General features: G+C 44.7%; 1 protein-coding gene across 4 annotated transcripts in view; it reads left to right on the top strand.

Moving 5' to 3' along the window:
• The window catches only part of znf407 (zinc finger protein 407), a 659,746-nt gene that overhangs the window by 38,924 nt on the left and 606,023 nt on the right, over nt 1-14,799 (top strand). For all 4 annotated transcript variants that reach the window (XM_085993655.1, XM_085993656.1, XM_085993654.1 and 1 more), the window contains exon 2: nt 8,335-13,910. In XM_085993655.1, coding sequence (XP_085849781.1) covers nt 8,420-13,910 — 5,491 coding nt within the window. In that variant the 5' untranslated portion in view covers nt 8,335-8,419. The remainder of the gene's footprint in view (nt 1-8,334; nt 13,911-14,799) is intronic.

The raw sequence follows: 14,799 nt of genomic DNA, 5'->3' as shown, positions 1-14,799 counted from the left end.
CCCTGCTCCCCTTCAAAATGGCACCATTGGATCTTTTATGTCCACCTGAGAGGACAGCCGGGGCCTGGGTTTAGAAGCAGGTTCCAGAGATTCAAGACTCAACAAAATTAAAAACAGCTGGATGGAAGAAAAATGCTGAAAAGATAGTCTAGAACCCTAAGGAGCCACCTTCTCCTGTGCATGGGGAGATGCAGCCACACAACACAACAACACAGCAGCTTGCATTTATATAGCGCCTTTAACATAGTAAAACGTCTCCAGGCGCATCACAGGAGCGATTATCAGAAATTTGACCCCGAGCCACATACGATATTAGGACAAATAACCAAATGCTTGGTCACAGAGGTAGGTTTTAAGGAGCGTCTTCAACGGGAAGAGAGAGGCGGAGAGGCTTAGGGAGGGAATTCCAGAGCTTTGGGCCCAGGTGGCTGAAGGTACGGCCACCAATGGTGGAGGGATGGCAATCGGGGATGCGCAAGAGGCCAGAATTGGAAGAGCGCAGAGATCTCGGAGGGTTGTAGGGCTGGAGGAGTTTACAGAGATCTGGAGAACAGGGAGTGACTTGTTCATGTGTTACTCGGCCAAGTTTGCCTTTTGGATAAATCTCGTATAAGTTGGCTCTCCACAAGTGTCCTCTCAGTTTCTATGTGGCAGGCAGCATCCATCATTACAATGTGCTCCTTTTTTACATGGAATGTACAGCACAGAAAGAGGCCATTCGGCCCAACTGGTCCATGCCGGTGTTTATGCTCCACACGAGCCTCCTCCCACCCCTCTTCGTCAAACCCTATCAATATAACCTTCTATTCCTTTCTCATTCGTGTACTTATCTGGCATCCTCTCGAATGCATCGATGATATTTGCCTCAACTACTCCCTGTGGTAGCGAGTTCCACATTCTAATCACTCTGGGTAAAGAAGTTTCTCTTGAATTCCCTGTTGGATTTATTAGTGACTCTTATATTTATGGCCCCTAATTTTGATCTCCCCCACAAATAGTAACATCTTCTCTACGCTACCCTATTGAACCCCTTCATAATTTTAAAGGCCTTAGCCTTTTTCTAGAGAAAAGAGTCCCAGCCTGTTCAGTCTTTCCTGATGGGTATGACCTCTCCAGTTCTGGTGTAATCCTCAGGCCAACATCCCCAGCATTGAAGCTTTGACCACGCTCGATCAGCTCCGATGGACGGGTCACATTGTCCGCATGCCCGATACGAGACTCCCAAAACGAGCGCTCTACTCGGAGCTCCGGCACGGCAAGAGAGCCCCAGGTGGGCAGAGGAAACGCTTCAAGGACACCCTCAAAACCTCCTTGAAAAAGTGTAACATCCCCACCGACACCTGGGAATCCCTGGCCCAAGGTTGCACAAAGTGGAGGAGAAGCATCCGGGAAGGCGCCGAACACCTCGAGTCTCTTCGCCGGGAGCAAGCGGAAGCCAAGCGCAGGCAGCGCAAGGAACGCACGTCAACCCAAGCACCCCACCCACCCGCCCCTTCAACCACCATCTACCCCACCTGTGACAGAGACTGTAGGTCCCGCATTGGACTCATCGGTCACCTGAGAACTCATTTTTAATGTGGAAGCAAGTCATCCTTGGTTCCGAGGGACTGCCTAAGAAGAAGAATCTCTGTGAATCTTTTTTTTTTGCACCTTCTCCAGTGCCTCTATATCCTTTTTATAATATGGAGACCAGAACTGTGCACAGTACTCCAAGTGTGGTCGAACCAAGGTTCGATACAAGTTGAACCTAACTTTACTTTGCCTTTGGTGCCAATGGTTCAGTGTAATTGGTATCGCCCCTGTGGACGACTTGGCTCTTCCCTCAAGGGGAATGGGCCACAGTCTGAGCCTTGGCACTCTTTCAGCATTTCTTTCTAGTGAGCCTAGAAAGGTCTTGGTGGAAATAACAACAGAAAATGCTGGAAACACTCAACAGGCCAGGCAGCATGCGTGGAGAGAGAAACAGAGTTAACGTTTCAGGTCTGTCACGGACCTGAAACGTTAACTCTGTTTCTCTCTCCACGGATGCTGCCTGGCCTGCTGAATGTTTCCAGCATTTTCTGTTGTTATTTCAGACTTCCAGCATCCACAGTATTTTGCTATTGTATTAAGGTCTTGGTTGAATTGTTCTCAGGACCTTGTTCGCAGAGGTGATAACGTGCGAAGCCCTGTTAATGATTTTATGAATGTCCAGCTCCCCACCCCAGCACTCTTTTTCAAGGGTATGAAATCATCTATAAACGGCTGTACATCAGAGCACTAAGACTGGTTGGCGGTCATAGTCTTCACATCAAGCTCTTTAATTCCCCAGTGAAGCTAAGCTTAGTTTCTATAACATACCTGCATCTGTAGTTTGCACTAATCCTGCCTTCCTTCAGGGCTTCTTAAATTGACAAGGTTCATGATAGATAGTATTGGAAGGAATAAAGAAGTGATATATTGGGAACTTGGGAAAAGGAGTAGGCCATTCAGCCCCTCGAGCCTGTTCTGCCACTCGATTAGATCATGGCTGGTTGACTGGGGCTCATTGCTTCTGTGAGAAGAGCCAGGTCTTCCATCGGGGCGATACCAATTGCATTAAACTCCATCTACCCGCCCTGGTTCCGTAGCTCTTCATCCCCTTGCCTAACAAAAATCTATCAATCTTAGTTTTGAAATTTTCAATTGACCCCCCAGCCTTAAAAGCTTTTCATTATTCTGTACTTAGCAAATTTTACTGTAAAACATTCAGTTTCAACGGATTATCAATAATGTTTACAACAAACTCAGCTGTTTACATTATAAATATTACAATGCAAAAGGCACATAGTTTAATGTGTGTTGCACCAACCCTGGTTCAGAATGGACAACCCTGCTGCCCGTTAACAGTTTTCCTCATTTCAGTCATTGCTCCGTTCACTGTACATTTTATGCATGTCAGTGGAAATATATTAATGTATTTTACAAGTTCTATTTGATCTCTTTCTAAGGAAAGACTGAACAGTCTGGTCGAACCTTGACCTGCTGCTGTTTGTCGGAGTACTTGCAACCATTCACGGAAACTTCAAATAGGTGCTGCAAGGAAAATCTGTCAGGTTCATGATTGTAAAAGAAGCCAAGAACATCCGGCCTCCTCAAGAAAGCCCTTTGTTTCTCCATGTTAGCTGAGACTAGTTCACCACGACAACACGCGCCTCTCATCCCCTTTCTGTTGGCTTAAAGAACCTGGGGTTGTTCTCCTTTACAGCAGAGAAGGCTAATGGGGAGATTTGATCGAGGTGTTCAAAATCATGAAGGGTTTTGATGGAGCAAATGAGGAGAAACTGTTTCCAGTGGCGGAAGGGTCGGTTACCAGAGGACACAGATTTAAGGTCATTGGCCAAAGAACCAGAGGGGGAGATGAGGAGAATTAATTTTTACGCAGTGAGTTACGATCTGGAATGCACTGCCTGAAAGGGCGGTGGAAGCAGATTCAATAATAACTTTCAAAAAGGAATTGGATAAATACTTGAAGGGGAAAAATCTGACGAGCTGTGGGGAAAGAGCAGGGGAGTGGGACTAATTGGACAGCTCTTTCAAAGAGCCGGCACAGGCACGATGGGCTGAATGGCCTCCTTCTACTGTCCAACATAGAATCATACAGCACAGAACAGTAAGAAGGCCAGTAGGGCAAACTAGCTCGTAAGTCATCTCTTTCATTCTCTTTAAGGATAGGGTAGAGCTGCTAGTTACTCCTAATTTACTAAGTGATTTCTTTTTCTGTCAGGAGGTTTGATCTTTCTTTCCTGTTTCTTTGCCTGATTGGAAATGGAGCAATGAGTCTACATGCAGAACACTTTGAGCTGTGTACCTTGTCTGCTATCCACATGCTCGATTCAGATAACAAAACAGTTCTACTGAACGGTGTAACTTGTATCAAACAATGAGGTAGCACCAACTTTAAAAGTGAGCTAAGAAGTAATAGTCATGAACTTTTGTTTTTTACATTGTTGCAATTTGCGCCAACGTGTTTGGCCAGACTCGTTTCTTTCCACCAAGAACTTCTGACAGGGATGGTAGGGGTAACCAGCAGAGCAGGTTCCCTGGCCAGCTTTCTCGCCTTGTAGCATCCCCACTAGCCCCCCTCCCCCGCTGATCAAAATCAGCTAATTTAGCACAGCCCAAGGTTTAAACCTTGAACCTTTCTGGCCTGTATGGACAGCTACCACATCTGTTCGCGCATTTGGCCAAAATAATGGGGGCGGGGGGGTGGGGGGGTGCCGCCGGGAAGAAGTGGAGTCACTTTCTTAAAATCTAGCCAAGTGTTTGCAAGGATCGGTCCTAGGACCCCAGCTGTTCACAATATATATTAATGATCTGGACGAGGGAATTGGATGTAATATCTCCAAATTTGCAGACGACACAAAGCTGGGTGGGAGGGTAAGCTGTGAGGAGGATGTCGTGAAACTCCAGTATGATTTGGACAGGTTGGGTGATTGGGCAGAAACATGGCAAATGCACTATAATGTGGATAAATGTGAGGTGGCAAAAACAGGAAGGCAGATTATTATTTGAATGGCAATAGATTGGGAGAAGGGGAAGTGCAAAGAGACCTGGGTGTTATTGTGCACCAGTCGCTGAAGGTAAGCAGGCAGGTGCAGCAGGCGGTTAAGAAGGCAAATGGCATGTTGGCCTTCGTAGCGAGAGGGTTTGAGTACAGGAACAAGGATGTCTTGCTACAGTTGTACAGGGCCTTGGTGAGACCGCACCCTGAGTATTGTGTGCAGTTTTGGTCACCTTACCTGAGGAAGGACGTTCTTGCCATGGAGGGAGTGCAGCGAAGATTCACCAGGCTGATACCTGGGATGGCAGGAATGACGTATGAGGAGAGATTGTGTCGATTGGGCTTATACTCACTGGAGTTTAGAAGATTGAGAGGGGATCTCATCGAAACCTATAAAATTCTGTCAGGTCTGGACAGACTAGATGCAGGAAGGATGTTTCTGATGGCCGGGGAGTCCAGAACCAGGGGTCATAGTCTAAGGATAAGGGGTAAGCCATTTAGGACTGAAATGAGGAGGAATTTCTTCACCCAGAGAGTGGTGAACCTGTGGAATTCTCTGCCACAGAGGGCAGTGGAGGCCAGTTTATTAAATATATTCAAGAAGGAGTTGGATATATTTCTTGAGGCTAAAGGGATCAAGGGATATGGGGAGAAGGCAGGGACAGGGTACTGAATTTGGATGATCAGCCATGATCTCACTGAATGGCGGAGCAGGCTCGAAGGGCCGAATGGCCTACTCCTGCTCCTATCTTCTATGTTTCTATGACTGGTGTGGAAGTGGCACTGTGTAGGTGAAGTAATTGTTTTGAAAGAAGTTCAGTGTGATATCATGAGTCTCCTTGGGGACTTTAGATGCTAATTCTTCGGGACAGGTTCTTGTGACTATTCTGCTTTTTTCTGTTTTTGCGCGGCAGCATCGATGCCAATAATGCGTTAAATTCTAAATTATCCTTTACTTCTGGCAGGAACAGGACTGTGTAACAACAGGAAGGGAATTAGCATGTGGCATTTTTTTTTAGAAAACACGTTCACAATTGTGTATTATTAGTGAGAGTTTGTAACGTTCAATTAGGGTAAAGATCCTTAGTACCTTTCTGCTAAACTCATGGTCACTTTGCCACACATTCCAGGTCTTTAAGATTATGAAAGGGTTTGCTAGGGTAGAAGTAGAGAAGATGTTTCCACTTATGGACAAGACCAAAACTTGGGACCATAAATATAAGATGATAATAAATCCAGTAGGGAATTCAGGAGAAACTTATTTTCCCAGAGAGTGATTAGAATGTGGAACTCGCTACCACAAGGAGTGGTTGAGGTGACGAACATAGATGTATTTAAGGGGAAGCACATGAGGGAGACAGGAATAGCAGGGTTAGATGAAGTAGGGGTGGGAGGAGGCTTGTGTGGAGCTTAAACACTGGCATAGACCAGTTGGGCCAAATGGCCTGTTTCTGTGCTGTACATTCTATGTAAAGTTAATCCCATCTCGCTTGCTGTCCTTCTGTTCTGAGCATTGAAGGGAAAAGATTTACAGGACTGCAGGGGAGTGGGATTCATTGGATAGCTCTACCAAAGAGCCAGCACAGGCACGATGGGTCAAATGGCCTCCTTCTGTGCTGTATCATTCTATGATTCTATGATTAATAATCAATGCGAGCATTTCTGTCGACCGCTTTTTCCTGAATTTTTTTGCTTTCAAAAATAGGTGGTCATGAAATCAATATTGTGGTTATAATGGGCAGCAAATTTCATGTTGGAACCGAGGCGGGGGGGGGGTCTTCATGTCTTATTCCACTATAAAATGGTACCTTAATGTTTCTTTCCATTTTGAGACGACATCACAAGCAATTCATGCAGTTGTGCCCGGCATCTCTCTTTATTCATGCAAATGTAAGCTTTTACACCTGATTGATGTCTGCTTTCTCTGCCCATTCGACTTGCTTTATTTGATGAATTCATTTATTAAATAAAGTATTTTTCCTTAAAATAATGTAAACTGCTGCTGATAATTTTAAATCGTTAAAAGCTTGTCAAAGTGAATGATGAACAGCATTCATTTTTACCCTTTTTCAGTTGGAGTGTGCTGCTGTGTGAAGATTGATGTTGATTTGTTGCGACTTAATCATACCAACATTGTTGATTATATTCCCCCCCCCCATACCAGGGTTAGCTCACCAATCCAACTGTGACAATCCAGAGGGCTTCTGCCCCTTTAAGAGATTGCAGACTGAACACCAATGATCTCTTAACGCATTGTATAAGGTCACCTCTGGGCAGTTTTCTTTTGCTGTGTTCTATGAGGAGAATTCCTTAGCAGTTGTGTACACGTTTGGTCTCATAGCTGGAGGACATCAAACATCTGATGCCGTATCAAAATATCAGTATCTGCCACATCAACTACAAGAAACCCTTTTCCATCTAACTATGCTTGGTGCTTGCCCCTTAATCATGGCCTTATCTTGTGAGTGTTCAGGATTGATTTTTCAGACCGCAGTAAAGCGCAGGTTGCTGACACTTATCTGATGCCATCGCGCAGAAGTGGCCGATGGAAAATTCAAGGCCGCCAAAAACAACATTGGACTCACGGGCCTTGCTTTTACTATCCACCTTTTACGGTGGGGTGGGGGAAGTAATCAGCTGAAGTTTCATCCTTTGGTTTGATTTATCTCCGCTTCCTCGGGTACACCAAGTGTTGTGCAATCCTCTGATATTGGTTTAATCACTTTGCAGTACTCTAACTGGCCATGGATTTTATAGGGTGCCCTTGTATACGCTGATTATCGGGCAGTCTTTTGCCTCTCTTTTTGTAGTAGTACAGGCTGGTGCAATACTGTATGATAATTGTACGAGTACAAAAATCTAGGCTGACACTCCAGTGCAATGCTGAGGGAGCGCTGCACTGTCGGAGGTGCCGTCTTTTGGATAAGGCGTTAAACCGAGGCCCCGTCTGCCCTCGGGTGGACGTAAAAGATCCCATGATATTATTTTGAAGAAGAGCAAGGGTGTTATCCCCGGTGTCCTGGCCAATATCTTTCCCTCAATCAACATCACAAAAACACAGATTATCTGGTCATTATCGCATTGCTGTCTGTGGGAGCTGGCTGTGCACAAATTGGCTGCTGCGTTTCCTACATTGCAACAGTGACTACACTTCAAAAAGTACTTCATTGGCTGTGAAGCGCTTTGGGACGTCCTGAGGTCGTGAAAGGCGCTATATAAATACAAGTCTTTATTTTCTTTCTTTATTATACTGGACATCCGTACAGTTATGCAGTTGGGCTCACTTGTATAAATATTGTATTATATAGGTAGCCATGGAGTAACCAGCTCTCTACTCTTCTTTAGTTGGATTCCTTTTTGAATCTTTTGACAACCTATAATTTTTTACTTCAGAATTTAACAATTATATACTTTGCAATAATTACACACTATTGCACTCTGTGAAGACACTCATGAGCAAAAGGATACACAGTGGAGCCCATTTATTGTCATTTTCTACTATAATGCATTAATATTTTTCTTTTGAATGCGTGTCCAATAATATATGGTATAATAATGATTTAAAGCATTTTTCTTCTGTGTATGCGATGAAAAGCAGCAAAATAATGACAAAGATTACTGAACAAAATGGTAACATTTCTGTACATCAGAAATGCCTCCACCCCATTTAAAAAAAAAAAAATCTTTCTGTTAAATTCACTGTTTCCATTTTTTTTCTTGGTTGGAGTAGCCTGTACGTTGTGTAGTTTTTCGCTGTTGAATACTTTTGAATTACAATGGCGTTACATATTTTTTTTCTCCGTCACATTTAGGGTCAAAGGGAGTGGAGACGATCTGTTCCGTTCTACTGATGTTCCCTGGCAGCAACATGAAATACCTTGATCGTAAGCCGCAGCAATGGATTTAAATGAGGAATCCAAAGATCCCGAGCGTGACTCCCTTCAGTTACCAGCCGACGAAGAGCAAAGCGCGAGAACCGAAGCGGCACCCGCGCTCGCACGGGATCCACAAACCGAGTCGCTCGGACGTTGCAGACGAGAAACGAGCGCCGAGCCGGAGAGCGCCAAGGACTCGCATGGAAGCGTCGCCTCGGAAATAAAGGCGGTCACCGATGGCGTCTGTCAAAACGAGATTGGAGCAGAGGGTAGCAAGCGACCGTGTGGTGGTGGTGATGACCCTCCGGCCAAAAGACAGAAACGTGACACTTTGGAACAATCTCGGGGTAGCGGGGATCTTGTGGTTGCCGAACCCTTGGCTTTGCCACGTGAAGTAAAGCCGGCACAGACAGAAACCGGGCAGGTGCAAAATGACGTGAAGAAATCCAATGCACAGCCCGAAGGGCAAACGGGAGATTGTCAGAATACAACTAAGGTGGTCAAAGTTAGAGCAGGTCAGCCGTGCCCTTCTTGCAACTTTACAGCGAAAAATAACACTGCACTAAAAACTCATGTAAAGCAACGCCACTTCAATGACAATTATTTCATTTGTGATATTTGCAATGTTACTAGCCCCTCAAAGGAGAGCTACAGAAAGCATATTTCTTCAGTTCTCCATAAAAAACAAGCTAAAAGCACAAGTAAAAATACAAGTACAAAGGAAGGATTTAACTGTAGGCTCTGTGGCCAGTTATTGCCTTCACGCTATGACTTGGACAAACACATTAAAGAGAATCATTCCAAAGGATCCAAGGCGCACATGTGCCCTCAGTGCAAATTCAAGGCTGAGAGTGTAGCATCTTTGCAAGCACATCTCAAGCACAAGCATGTACAAGAAGAAAGATTGAGCTGTGATCTCTGTGGCTACCAGTGTTACGATGAAAACCTGCTGAAAACCCACTGCCGTGGAAAGACTCACCTTCGCCGGAAGAATCTTGCTGCACGGGGCGGCTACATACATTTGCTCTCCAAAAAGGGACTTTCTGGTGAATATGATGCAAAAGACAATGTAGAGAGTGCAAAACACGTTAACAGCGATGAGCTGAGACTGGGCAAGAAGCCTGAAAATTTGAGAAGGACGAGCAGCAGAAGTTTTGCCCAGAAGGATGTTAAAAGCGCTATGCGTTTGGAGAAGTCTAAGAACAGTGGTAATGATCTCTGTGCGGAAGCTTTATCTAGTGAAAAAGTGCCAACAGCAAATGAACGAGCGGAGCTTAATGATTGTAGTGTTGGAAAAGCATCTCTCAAAAGAACTTTGAGAAGAGTAAAGGAACCAATTAATCTTCCCCAAGAACAGGTGGGTAATCGAAGACGAAGGCGCTCTGATAAAGATAACATTGTCAGCCTGAGACCGTGCAGTGTGCGTTACAAGGACAGTTCGGAACACGTTCGGAGTACAAGAAGTAAGGGCAGATTTTCCAAGGGAGAAGTGGGGAACCAAAGGGCTCCAAGAAACCTTCGAGGAAGAGGTAGCCTTTTGACGATGGATAATAGTCGAAGTAGAGGCCGGCTTCCTCACAAGAGAGAAATTTTTCCTGAAGTGCAGCGAGGTAGAGGCAGACTTCCTGGAAGGAAGAATCGTGGCATAAAACCAATAAGTAAAATAATTGCCAAAAAAACAGACCACCTTGAAGGAAAACCTGAGAATCAAGGTAAAAGCAGTGATGCAAGCTTGGAGAATGGGAAAACTTCTAAAATAAGTTGCTCAAGTGGCAATCAAGAAGGGGAATCAACCCCATCAGAAGTTCCTCACTCATCAACATTGGTTGAAAACAGCATTGAAAGTACTTCACAAGATCAAAACCTTCAGTCCCCATCTGCCAGTCTAGCAGATAACAAAGCCTCCAACGTTGAGAACCCCGAATCGAAGCTAAGCCCTGCCGACCGTAAAGCCCTCCGCACCTGCTCCTACTGTGGCCATTTATTTCAGAACCGAAAGGGCTTAGAGGTGCACATAAAGAGGCGTCACACAAAAGAAATGGAGTTTCATTGTCAACCGTGTGGCTATGCCTGTGTCACAAAGGGTGACTTCGAAAAACATTGCCAAAGCAACCGGCACCAAATGAACTTCTCCAAGACTGACTGTCAACTCTGCGCGTTTGTGACCTCGAATGAAGAAGCTCTTAAGGATCACATGAACCAAGAACACAAAATGGCGTTTTACTGCTCGGCTTGCAAGCTGCACTTTGTATCGGAAGAGGATCTAGCGAACCACGACAGTGCCAAGCAGCACACAAGAAATATACTCCCACAGCAGAAAGATACTGCGGCCGAGCAAACTGAAAGACAGCAGCCGAGAGAAAAGGAGCTGAATAAAATCTCTTCCTCATCAGATGGAAGTGAAGAACCTACTGTACCAAGAGCAGGCCCTTTGTTAAAAGATCTTCAGAAGCCTTCCATCACGAGAGTAGTTGCAGGAAATATATTGAGACGCTCAACGCACAGTAGACCCCAATTACAGTGCAAGAACTGCTTTTATAAAGCTCGATCAGCCACAGTGCTTTTGAAACATATTAGACTTAGACATGCACAAGAGTATCACTTTCTTTGTAAAGTGTGTAGCCTCTACACGATTAACAAGGAAGCCATGGAAAAACATATTAAACGGAGTAGGCACATTGAGAATGCTAAGAAAAGAAATCTTGGCCCATCGGTGGAGGAGTGTGTGGAAGAAGTGTCTATTGGGGTTCAGGATGTTCAGAAAACCACGAAGACCCCCGGGGCTTTGGGGAATGTTAATACTGAAATCGATAAAGGCTGTGTTCAGGTGCTTGAACCGTCAAACTCCAAAGAGGAATTTGTCGTAACTTGGGAGATAGCAGAAGGTGATGCAAGCAATGTGGAAACTGTTCAAAAAGACAGTGATCTTCAGTCAGCAGAAAGCATTAAAAGAGGGCGCCCCAAAGGGAATATTTCTAGAACTTGCCCTTATTGCAGTCTGTTGGCTTCCAGTGTCACGAACCTGAACATTCATATAAGGCGGAAACACAGTCACCAATACAGCTACTTCTGCAAGGCATGCAACTACTACACAGTCACCAAAGGCGACATGGATCGTCACTGTAACACCAAGAAACACAAAAATCGGGCTGACGTCTCCAAGCCTGTTGAAGTTTGCAGAAAGATTACTGCCTCTCCCGACGAGGGTAACCCACAAGTGACTGAGACTGATGCTGCTGCACTTCCTTCAGCTGAACGTGTTGAAAACAGCAGCAGAGTTTTGGAGCCAGAGATTCCTGATGTAGAGAGCCAGTCCGGGAGCACTGAGAAGTGTACTCGTGTAAATTTAGAGAGTCTTCGTTCAGCACAGCATCAACAGAATGTGGAAAATCAAAAAGACGCGGAGGCAGTTCTGGATGTGGAACCAAATAATACAACGCAGGATGACGGTTCATCCAATTCCAAACGACTCAAAGGAAACCATGCTAATACTTGTGTGTACTGTGGCTTTGTTGCTTACTCCCTTGCTACTCTCGAGTTACACGTCAAACGTAAACACACTAAAGATTTTGACTACTATTGTATGGCGTGTGATTACTATGCTGTCACTCGGCGCGAAATGATGAGACATGCCTTTACAGAGAAGCATAAGCTTAAAAGTCAGTCCTACCTCAAATTAAACCAGGATAAAGGACAATACGAGGTGCATGAGTCCAGCACACCGGTGACTGATGCGCCACAGAATGGAAATCAGAAAGAAGGGAGTGATGATTTTCTGGATAAAGAGAGCTGGAATGAAGACGAGGAAGCTTCAGAAATTCCTCAAGATGCTGCCCAGGAATTTACTTTACACATCATTGAAACTGAGAAAGCACCAGAAAGCGATGATGTAGTCAGTGCTTCTAAAGAGACAATGGCCGCGTTTGAGACGGCAGAAAGTGAGGAAAAATCCTTGCAAAATGAAATGGCTAAAGAAGAAGAAAACATTCAGGCTCTGCCAACAGTGTGTAATTCAGAAATTTCCTCTGAAGCTGAATCTGGAATATTAGAGGCAAATACTGCGCACTCAGATGCATCTTTAGACACCGAGGACCATTCTTCAGAATTGAATTCTGTATCAGTAAAGTCAACAGTACTGGAAGCAACCCAAAACCAGATTTCAGAGTCACCCATTGAGGAAGATTCGAGTAGGTGCCGTGTAGACATTGTCACATTGCAGAAAACCAGTGTGACGAGTAATGATGATAATATTGATTCAAGTGTTGAAGCTTCTCGGACAGAAGAGGACAATTTTCAAGAGGATTCCCAGGTTGACGAGCGACAGAAAGCTGAACCGAATGTTAAACCGGCTGAGGTGACAACGGAAATAAGATTGAACTTGGATAGCACACCAAATGAGATGGTTGATCCAGATGAAAACCTGCCGAATTACAATGGTGTGACAGAACGAAACCAAGTGCAACTAGAACTTTCAGCCCTCGCAGAAGGTGGTGAAGGTTGCGCTACAGAACAAAATGAAGATGGACATCTGAAAGTCGCAAGTCTTCAGCAGCCTGAGAACTCTGATCACTTCCAAGTTTACCTTGTACAACAAATTGATGGCAACTATGAAGACATCGTAGAGCCGACGACAGCAGCGGTGCCCGAGCAGGATGACACTGAGCACCAGCAAGATTTTGGAGTGGATGAGGCTCTTTTAGATGCGCAAATCAAAGTTGAAGCAGCATTAAGAGAGAAGAACTGGGATAAGAAAAGTGCGAATGAAATGAGCCAAGAAATGGAAAGCGATGCCTTGGAAGTAACCCAGAGTACCAGTGACGGTCTTACAAAGCTGGATTTCCAGGGTAAGGGATTGCAAAAATATTTTGAGTTTGATGCCTCCATAGTAAGATTAAAAAACAAGTCCTGGATTGAAAAATCCGAGTGTACTGACAATAGCGAAGATAGCCAGGGAGCCGATGGAATTTCATCCAATGAATGGGCGGTTGCAGTTTACAAGACTGATTCTTCGCAAGTTGTGAGGAAGAGGAAAACCGAAGGATCTTTGTTGCACGATCCAAAACGTATTCGCTGTGAGGACTGTGGGTTCCTGGCCGATGGCGTAAACGGGCTGAATGTTCACATTGCCATGAAGCATCCTTCTGCGGAAAAGCATTTCCACTGCTTGCTGTGCGGCAAGTCGTTTTACACAGAGAGTAACTTGCACCAGCATCTGGCGAGCGTGGGCCACCAGAGAATGGAGCAGGAGAGCATTGAAGAGCTGCCAGAAGGCGGTGCCACCTTCAAGTGCGTCAAGTGCAGCACCCCTTTTGATTCAGAGCAGGACCTCTTTGTGCACATCAAGCAGAAGCATGAGGAAATGCTGAGGGAAGTGAACAAGTACATTGTGGAGGACACGGAACAAATAAACTGTGAGCGGCAGGAAAATCAAGGCAACGTCTGCAAGTATTGTGGGAAGGTCTGCAAGAGCAGCAATTCACTGGCGTTTCTTGCCCACATCCGCACGCATACTGGTACGTATGTCTTATGTTGACATTATTTACTTGAAGTTTCCCCCCTTTCCCCACCCCCCCCCCCCCCACATTTTTGTTGATTCTAGAAAATCGATTACAGCAATATGTGCCTACTCTGCAGAATGATCTGTGCAAAAACATGGCACTTCCTTCCATTTGTGGACAGGGAAAAGTTCTGTTCATGGGCAGGTTCCCAACTGTGGTATGAGATGTAGTGTGCGACATAACTTCAAGAAGCTACTTAACCTTGGATATGAGACCATGATATAATTCTCTCTCCCTCTCGCAAAACCCATTTTTAAATTGATAGTTACTTTAGCAGTCTTGGATCTCGGAGGCCCAGGATTAAGTGTTCGTATTATTTGATGCTTATTGATAAGTCCGCTCAAGTGGTGAGCATGTTGCAAGTCTTTATGCAATTGTCCGGTTAAGGCACGTTACCTATAACTGATGTGTCTATTACCTGAATTCCCTTGTAATTATAGTCCATAAGTCTTGTAAATGTGCTAAAGCTCACTAAAAGCATACCAAATCCAAACGCGAGTCAAAGATGCATTATGTTCTAAGCGCAATAATTTAAAATAATCAATGTAGGCTTCTCGGCACTTAATTTCCCTTGTGTTTTGATAGCTAATCATTCTTTATCCATTAAGATTTATTCTATAATTTAAAATGTAAACTATGTTTGCAGTGGTACACTTAAGATCAGGGTATGTCCACCAGGTTAAGTATTGCTGAATGCAGTTCACTTTTTCCGTTTGACAATACGCGCTAATTTTATTCACGATTCAGTTAATGTGATAGCTAAAGTAATGTAACAACCCGTAAATGACACTGCGACCTTGTGTAGGAATTGCAGCATTGCGTTCCCAGCACCAGTCAGAACAGT

This window comes from Somniosus microcephalus, chromosome 7 (assembly GCF_052327205.1).
Source record: "Somniosus microcephalus isolate GS21.2 chromosome 7, FLI_Smic_1.0, whole genome shotgun sequence".
Lineage (NCBI taxonomy): Eukaryota > Metazoa > Chordata > Chondrichthyes > Squaliformes > Somniosidae > Somniosus > Somniosus microcephalus.
This window is presented reverse-complemented; position numbering and strand designations above follow the sequence as displayed.